The 9,651-nt window shown below is 46.4% G+C and overlaps 1 protein-coding gene across 4 annotated transcripts in view; it reads left to right on the top strand.

Moving 5' to 3' along the window:
* LOC106583928 (protein cramped-like) overlaps positions 1-9,651 on the top strand; it is a 76,783-nt gene that overhangs the window by 40,409 nt on the left and 26,723 nt on the right. For all 4 annotated transcript variants that reach the window (XM_014168603.3, XM_014168602.3, XM_014168599.3 and 1 more), the window contains exons 15-19: positions 7-117; positions 3,517-3,680; positions 3,864-4,056; positions 4,180-4,344; positions 4,525-4,670. In XM_014168603.3, the coding sequence (XP_014024078.1) occupies positions 7-117; positions 3,517-3,680; positions 3,864-4,056; positions 4,180-4,344; positions 4,525-4,670 (779 nt within the window). The remainder of the gene's footprint in view (positions 1-6; positions 118-3,516; positions 3,681-3,863; positions 4,057-4,179; positions 4,345-4,524; positions 4,671-9,651) is intronic.

Consider the following 9,651-nt stretch of genomic DNA (forward strand, 5'->3'; position numbering starts at 1 on the left):
CCTCAGGAACAGGCTCTTTCCGGCCAATCCAGCCCCGTCTCTCTCCCTCCACCCGTCCCCCCCTCCCCAGAACTCCGCCCATCACATCTGGCCCTAGGATGTCCAGTCAGCTCTCCAGTACGTACCTCTTCTCTCTACCTGTTCAGGGCCTGAAACTAACTTTTTGGTCCACCAGCCACTGTGGCAGGTAGATTTAAGAATCTACCAGCCACTCAGATTTTTTTTGCCAGTCGTACAAAAATTGGACACCAAAAATAATAAAACCAATGAGCATGTTTTGATGTTTCTAAAACATATGTATTACTAGTAAGAAGTAATGTGGTATATTGCTTTATATTGTTTCATTGTTTGTTACCGGAGTCTTTTAACCAAAATATCAGATGAGACCAAAAATGTCACCTGCCCCTTTAAGAGGTGGAAGTTACCGTGGTAACGTGACTCATGTTTGTGCCTGTGAGATTAAGAGAGTTGTGACTAGTAGTCTTGTAGTTCATACTGCACCCCCTGGCTTTCTGTCTGACTCCCACATGCTACCAGAAGAACTGGTCCCAAACCCAACCGCAGTCCTGTAATGTTATTTTTTTCACATTTACATTTTAGTCATTTAGCAGACGCTCTTATCCAGAGCGACTTACAGTAGTGAATGCATACATTTCATACATTTTTTTTTCTGTGCTGGCCCCCCGTGGGAATCGAACCCACAACCCTGGTGTTGCAAACACCATGCTCTACCAACTGAGCTACAGGGAAGGCTACAGGGAAGGCTGGTTATTTTAGGCATATGTGACACGCTCATTTGCCAGCAATGGTCCCACTAATTCTGCGCCCTATAGGCAATATCAAAATCTGCAAAAACAACCTAAGAAATAGGTTAAATGACCTGAGGTTCTCTTGTGGCCCAGTAATACAGATACCCTAATATATCAGCCAATATGCTAGGCGTCGTTTGAAGAGCACGGAGTTGGAGAGACTTCCATTTTCTCTTGAGCTAAGTTTTAGGAGTGGGACTATTTTCAGACTGATACAAATATTGGTGATCAATACATATTTCTAGGCAATGCAGTGAACTATATCCTAATCATATTTAGGAACTACATTTCCTTGGAACGATAACTGCCCCGTGCTTCTCTGCCCATGCATAGGCTATAGAGTACGCGATTTAATTGAGACCACACTCGCAACTGATCTCACACACATGGCTATTGAACTTGAAGCAGCAAGAATGATGACAGCGGACACTTTCTCTTGAGCTATGTTTTGCATATAGACTATAGCGTACTTTTTTATTTTTTTTTTAGGAGGGTGATTTGCAAGCAGAGGCAAACGAGTTACTAATATTTATTGAAAATGAATGCTTGCTCACTATGGTAGCTTGTGCACGTGTTGCGCCTTTTCGTTTTCAATTATCACTTTTTTTAAATTTTTATTGCATCTCAATTTGTGGGTTGAGCACCCTCCACTTTCCATTATCAATATTTATTTTGACACAGTTGTAAACTAATCATATTTAAGTTACTTTCCTTGGAAAATTAACTACTCTTTCAATGAGACCACACATACTAGGTACACTTGATCTCGCACACCCAACAAGGAGAGGAAAGGTAGGCTACTGAAGTTGAAGCAGCGTGTGAATAATGCGACAAAGATGAGCTTTTAATACAAATGGTAGGCTAACGCATACAAAGCAGGAAGACGACTGTTTCCAGATCCCAAAGTCTTCTGACTGCTTGTTCCCTGAAAACAGCTTTGTAGTGAATTTTCATTAATAATACAAGAAAAGGGACCTTGAAAAATGCAAACTGCGGCGCAATGATCTGTCGGTACCCGCAGCTTTCTACCGCGTCGTCTTCTCTTCCATACCAGTTGAAACTCAAACATTGAAAAACAACTTAGCTTGTGAACGAAACAATGTAAATAGCCAAGAAACACAAAGACAAAGTCTCACTTATGCCTGTGCACAGCACAGTGTTGCTGCGCATTTCAGGATTTATGGTTCTTTGACTTTGTGCGATTAATTTACCAGCTAAGAAACAAAATAGCAGAAATACTTTTGAAAACAGCTACTGCATCATTTACACTATATATACAAAAGTATGTGGATAACACTTACAATTGGTGTATTCAGCTATTTCAGCCACACCCGTTGCTGACAGGTGTATAAAATCAAGCACACAGCCATGCAATCTCCATAGTGAAACATTGGCAGTAGAATGGCCTTACTGAAGAGCTCAGTGACTTTCAACGTGGCACCATCATAGGATGCCACCTTTTCCAACTAGACAGTTCGTCAAATTTCTGCCCTGCTAGAGCTGCCCCAGTCAACTGTAAGTGCTGTTACTGTGAAGTGGGAATGTCTAATAGCAACAGCGGCTCAGCCGCAAAGTGGTAGGCCACACAAGCATACAGAACGGGACTGCCGGGTGCTGAAGCTCGTAGTGCTCAGGACTGCCGAGTGTTGTCCTCGGTTGCAACACTCAGCACCAAGTTCCAAACTGCCTCTGGAAGCAAGAAGAACTCCGCACAAAACTGTTTGTCGGGAGCTTCATAAAATGAGCCTAAGATCCCCATGTGCAATGCCAAGCGTCGGCTGGAGTGGCGTAAAGCTTGCCGCCCTTGAACTCTGGAGCAGTGGAAACGCGTTCTCTGGAGTGATGAATCACACTTCTGGGTTTGGCGGATGCCAGGAGAACCCTACCTGCCCGACTGCATAATGGTCTGGGGCTGTTTTTCATGGTTCTGGCTCCTTTAGTTCCAGTCAAGGGAAATATTAACGCTACAGAATAAAATTACATTCTAGACGATTCTGTGCTTCCAACTTGGTGGCAACAGTTTGGGGAAGGCCCTTTCCTGTTTCAGCATGACAATGCCCCCATGCACAAAGCGAGGTCCAAAGAGATGGTTTGTTGAGATCGGTGTGGAAGAACTTGACTGGCCTGCACAGAGCCCTGACCTCAACTCCATCGAACACTTTTGGGATGAATTGAAACACAGACTGCGAGCCAGGCCTAATCCTCCATCAGTTCCCAACCTCGCTATTGCTCTTACATTTACATTTTAGTCATTTAGCAGACGCTCTTATCCAGAGCGACTTACAGTAGTGAATGCATACATTTCATACATTTCCATATTGATGCCCATGATTTTGGAATGATATGTTTGACGAGCAGGTGTCCACATACCTTTGGTCATGTAGTGTATATATCTATAAATGTGATCATACTTGGTTATTTGTATTCACAAATGCGAGTGAAATACTCACACTGTGGAGCCCTGTCCACCCACCAATGTGGCTGGTGAATTAGACCTCTTACACATTTGGCAGGTGGCGGGCGTTCGTTTCAGGCCCTGGTCATGTTTTTATCTTTCACCTTTTTTAAACAATTTTCTTATTTTAAAGCCCACCTAGGCCAGGTCCACTGATGCTGGAAATTGGCGCAAGCTAAAACATGATGGTGCAATTCATCTGTAATCAGACTCTTGACAATTCAATGTGTGAGTCTATATTTTTCCATCCAGGTGCCATTGACCTGGCAGCCAAGTCAGCAGGCATCATCCCAGGTAGCCCCTGTCGGGAGTTGAAGGCCCCCAGTCCAGACGGAAGGCCCCTCTCGACCTCTCACCCTGGAGTGGTGCATGCTAGTCCTCCCCAGCCACAGCTCCTTCAGCAGGCCTCCTCTGAGGTGAGTGGAACACTGAAAGAAGGGAAAGAGAAACGATGATGGAGAGAGAGCTACCTGGGTCGTGTTCAAGCTGTTTTGGAAGAGGGAGGTGCCACAGGAACTTATCCAATAAGAGCACAGATTTTCATATTTTTTATACATTAATTCTAACCCTGTATCATTCTTTCACTAACCCTCCACTAGGTTTCGCTGCAGAACGGCCTCCCGCCTCCGTCTCCAGGAGTTGCAGGTGACTCTCTCCTCTCCCCGCCCAGCGTGGCCTCTCTGCTGGACATCTCTCTCCCAGGACCCCTGGAGGAAGCCATGGCTCCTGGAGGGCCACAAACGCACATCAGTGACTCAATCATTGAGCTGGCCATCAACTCGGCACACTACGGTAAGTGAAGGGGGCGTTATTAGGTGTGTGTGCTTCTAGAAATAGGATTTTGTACTGTTTTTGTAGTGTAGCCTGTATCTGTTTACATCTCTCTCATGCGCTGTCTCTTTCGCTCGCTCTCAGGTGATGAGGCATCCCTCTCTCCTGCCAAGCTGAATGGTAGTGAGTGCTCTAAGCTCCTACCCTGTACCTCAGTCAGCCCCTCCAGGGGCTGGATCCCTTCCCCCAGCCATGACCCTCAGTGGTACCCCAACGACTCCACTGACTCTTCATTTGGCTGCCTGCTATGTAAGCTATACGCACACGCAGCCACTCATCAGTCTCTGGCAATGATTTTCAATTGAACTGAACTTGATGAAGTCAATTGAAGCAGGATTACTCTCTGCCCAGAACCATAAGCTCAACTGAGATTTATTTTTTGTGTCATCTCAATTTCAACCCCCCCCCCCCCCCCCCACACACACACAGCGAGCCTGGTGTCCCCTGATAAGGGTAGACGAAGCTCCCTGACCCCCTCCGGCCCCTCCAGTGGAACAGCCCTCCTCGGACCCAGATTTCTAGACTGCAACTCCCATGATTCCTTTCAGTCCCGCGGCTTGCCAGACGTAGCAGAGGTAAGACCACCCCAGTAGGAAGGATATTGCTACACCCCTCCCTTGCACAATTTTCACCTTTTGTTTCCTTAGTTTAAATCAAAGCAAATTTTATTTCCCGAATACAACAGGTGTAGACTTTACCGTGAAATGCTTACTTAAAAGCCCTTAAACAACAATGCTGTTTTAAGAAAAATACTTACTAAATAAATGAAAGTAAACAAATAAAAGGGCAACAATTAAAAAATGAGGCTATATACAGGGGTTACCGGTACCGAGTCAATGTGTGTGGGTACAGGTTAGTCAAGGTAATATGTCCAGTACCAGTCAAAAGTTTGGACACACCTACTCATTCCAGGGTTTTTCTTTATTTTTACTATTTTCTACATTGTAGAATAATAGTGACGTTAAAACTATGAAATAACACAAATGGAATCATTTGACGGATCACCACCTCAAGCTGTACCTCGGCAAGACGGTGCTGCTCTTCCTCCCGGGGAAGGACTGCCCGTTCCATGATCTCGCCATCACGGTTGACAACTCCATTGTCCTCCTCCCAGAGTACTAAGAGCCTTGGCGTGACCCGAGGTTCAGCTTGAGGTGGTGATCCGTCATCCACACTGATATGTCTGCCAGACATGCAGAGATGCGATTCGCCACCTGGTTATCAGAAGGGGGAAAGGAGAAGATTAATTGTGTGTCGTCTGCATAGCAATGATAGGAGAGACCATGTGAGGATATGACAGAGCCAAGTGACTTGGTGTATAGCAAGAATAGGAGAGGGCCTAGAACTGAGCCCTGGGGGACACCAGTGGTGAGAGCACGTGGTGCGGAGACGGATTCTCGCCACGCCACCTGGAAGGAGCGACCTGTCAGGTAGGACGCAATCCAAGAGTGAGCCGCGCCGGAGATACCCAACTCGGAGAGGGTGGAGAGGAGGATCTGATGGTTCACAGTATCAAAGGCAGCAGATAGGTCTAGAAGGATGAGCGCAGAGGAGAGAGAGTTAGCTTTAGCAGTGCGGAGAGCCTCCATGACACAGAGAAGAGCAGTCTCAGTTGAATGACCAGCCTTGAAAACTGACTGATTTTGGATCAAAAGGTCATTCTGAGAGAGATGGCAAGAGAGCTGGCCAAGGACGGCATGCTCAAGAGTTTTGGAGAGGAAAGAAAGAAGGGATACTAGTCTGTAGTTGTTGACATCGGAGGGATCGAGTGTAGGTTTTTTGAGAAGGGGTGCAACTCTCGCTCTCTTGAAGACGGAAGGGACGTAGCCAGCGGTCAAGGATGAGTTGATGAGCGGGGTGAGGTAAGGGAGAAGGTCTCCGGAAATGGTCTGGAGAGGAGGGGATAGGGTCAAGCGGGCAGGTTGTTGGGCGGCCGGCCGTCGCAAGATTTCATCTGGAGAGAGAGGGGAGAAAGAGGTCAAAGCATAGGGTAGGGCAATGTGAGCAGGACCAGCGGTGTCGTTTGACTTAACAAACGAGGATCGGATGTTGTCAACCTTCTTTTCAAAATGGTTAACAAAGTCGTCCGCAGAGAGAGGGGGGGGGGGGGGATTCAGGAGGGAGGAGAAGGTGGCAAAGAGCTTCCTAGGGTTAGAGGCAGATGCTTGGAATTTAGAGTGGTAGAAAGTGGCTTTAGCAGCAGAAACAGGAAGAAAATGTGGAGAGGAGGGAGTGAAAAGATGCCAGGTCCGCAGGGAGGCTAGTTTTCCTCCATTTCCGCTCGGCTGCCTGGAGCCCTGTTCTGTGAGCTCGCAATGAGTCGTCAAGCCACGGAGGGGAGGACCGAACCGGCCGGGAGGATAGGGGACATAGAGAGTCAAAGGATGCAGAAAGGGAGGAGAGGAGGGTTGAGGAGGCAGAATCAGGAGATTGGTTGGAGAAGGATTGTCAGAGGGAAGATATGATAGGATGGAAGAGGAGAGAGTAGCAGGAGAGAGAGAAGGTTGTGACGGCGCAATACCATCTGAGTAGGGGCAGAGTGAGTAGTGTTGGAGGAGAGGGAAAAGGATACAAGGTAGTGGTCGGAGACTTGGAGGGGAGTTGCAGTGAGATTGGTAGAAGAACAGCATCTAGTAAAGATGAGGTCAAGCGTATTGCCTGCCTTGTGAGTAGGGGGGGACAGTGAGAGGGTGAGGCCAAAAGAGGAGAGGAATGGAAAGGAGGAGGCAGAGAGAAATGAGTCAAAGGTAGACGTAGGGAGGTTAAAGTCACCCAGAATTGTGAGGGGTGAGCCGTCCTCAGGAAAGGAACTTATCAAGGCGTCAAGCTCATTGATGAACTCTCCAAGGGAACCTGGAGGGCGATAAATGATAAGGATGTTAAGCTTGAAAGGACTAGTGATTGTGACAGCATGGAATTCAAAGGAGGAGATAGACAGATGGGTCAGGGGAGAAAGAGAGAATGTCCACTTGGGAGAGATGAGGATTCCAGTCCCGCCACCCCGCTGACCAGATGCTCTCGGGGTGTGAGAGAACACGTGGTCAGACGAGGAGAGAGCAGTAGGAGTAGCAGTGTTTTCTGTGGTAATCCATGTTTCTGTCAGCGCCAAGAAGTCGAGGGACTGGAGGGTAGCATAGGCTAAGATGAACTCTGCCTTGTTGGCCGCAGACCGGCAGTTCCAGAGGCTGCCGGAGACCTGGAACTCCACGTGGGTCGTGCGCGCTGGGACCACCAGGTTAGAGTGGCAGCGGCCATGTGGTGTGAAGCGTTTGTGTGGCCTGTGCAGAGAGGAGAGAACAGGGATAGACAGACACATAGTTGACAGGCTACAGGAGAGGCTACGCTAATGCAAAGGAGATTGGAATGAAAAGTAACTAAACAACTGGGGAAGCGAGAGAGCAGGGCCTCCCTCACTAACCATTCACTGAAACACTCAAATATAACTATTCCAACTTCAACTTAGAAATTATAATTGATGTAAACTACAGTGGTTCAATGTTTCCAGGAATAGGCTCAAACTTAGTTTATTCAGCTAGATAACTTGGTACAGTATTCTTCTGTGAAACCCACCCAGTGCACCGTGACTTATGACGCCGTAGCTAACTAGCATGCTAGCATCCAATAACACACGGTTGGCACCAATACTTGGTTACAACAAACTATCAATGGATCATTCGTGTCCGTGTCTAGTTCCTTTCATAACGCAGAAGTAATTAAATGTTGGCTAGCTAACACAAAGTCAGTCCTGCTAGCTACACAAGTGGACTACACAACTCGAAAGCTTACGTTGCAAAAATCGTATTGACTAAAAATGATAGTGCTGGTAGAGTTGGCTAGCTAGCAGTGGCTGCCTTTATCTTTGATACAAAGACGACTATGTAGCTAGCTAACGTTACACTAATCAAATCGTTCCGTTGTAATGTATTTAGTTTCTACAGTACTGCTAGTTGGTGAAGTTTGTTAGCTAGCAGTGGCTGTGGTGTTCACTTTGTTTGGAAAACAACAGCGTCGCTGCGAACGAACACAGCTGGCTAGCTAACCTTGTTAGTTTCTGAGCTACACCTTTATCCTTGATAGAAAGGCAGCAAAGACGACTATGTAGCTAGCTAACAATACACTAATCAAATCGTTCCGTTGTAATGTAATGAAATGTAATATTACCCGTGGTGTTGTGATGTTGGACTCTGCGGTCCAACTCATCCCAAACCATCTAAATTGGGTTGAGGTCAGTTGATTGTGGAGGCCAGGTCATCTAATGCATCACTCTCCTTATTGGTCAAATAGCCCCTACACAACCTGGAGGTGTGTTGGGTCATTGTCCTGTTGAAAAACAAATGATAGTCCCACTAAGCGCAAACCAGATGGGATGGAGTATCGCTGCAGAATGCTGTGGTAGCCATGCTGGGTGAGTGCATTGAATGGTAAATAAATCAGTGTCACCAGCAAGGCACCATCACACCACTTCCTCCATGCTTCACGGTGGGAACCACACCTACTCTGCGTCTCAGAAAGACCACGGCGGTTGGAAACAAATCTCAAATTTGGACTGATCAGACCAAAAGACAGATTTCCACCGGTCTAATGTCCATCGTGCATCTTGGACCAAGCAAGTCGCTTCTTCTTATTGTTGTCCTTCAGTAGTGGTTTCTTTGCAGCAATTTGGCCATGAAGGCCTGATTTACTCAGTCTCCTCTGAACAGTTGATGTTGAGATGTCTGTTACTTGAACTCTGAAGCATTTATTTTGGCTGCAATTTCTGAGGCTGGTAACTCTAATGAACTTATCCTCTGCCGCAGAGGTAACTCGGTCTTCCTTTCTTGTGGTGGTCCTCATGAGAGCCAGTTTCATCTTAACGCTTGATGGTTTTTACGTCTGCACTTGAAGAAACTTCCAAAGTTCTTGATGTTTTCCGGATTGCCTGACCTTCATGTCTTAATATAATGATGGACTGTCGTTTCTCTTTGCTTGTTTGAGCTGTTTGCCATAATATGAACTTGGTCTTTTACCAAATAGGGCTGTCTTCTGTATGTCACCCGTACCATGTCACAACACAACTGATTGGCTCAAATGCATTAAGAAGGAAAGAAATTCCCCAAATTAAACTTTTAACAAGGCACACTTGTTAATTGAAATGCATTCCAGGTGACTACCTCATGAAGCTGGTTAAGAGAATGCCAAGAGTGTGCAAAGCTGTCATTAAGGCAAAGGGTGGCTACTTTGAAGAATCTCTCATTTTAAAATGGATTTAGATTTAACACATTTTGGGTTACTACCCGTCATTATGCTCTCAATGGTGCAGCTGAATAACTTTTTGAGGATCTGAGGACTCATGCCAAATATTTTCAGTCTCGTGGGTGAATAGGTGTTGTCTTGGTGTGTTTGGACCTTGATAGTTTGATGTGGACACCAAGGAACTTGAAGCTCTCAACCTGCTCCACTGCAGCCCCATTGATGAGAATGGGGGTGTGCTTGGCCCTCCTTTTCCTTTAGGACATCATCTCCTTTGTCTTGGTTATGTTGAGGGAGAGATTGTTGTCCTGGCAACACACTTCCAGG

Source organism: Salmo salar, chromosome 23 (assembly GCF_965601325.2).
Source record: "Salmo salar chromosome 23, fSalSal1, whole genome shotgun sequence".
Lineage (NCBI taxonomy): Eukaryota > Metazoa > Chordata > Actinopteri > Salmoniformes > Salmonidae > Salmo > Salmo salar.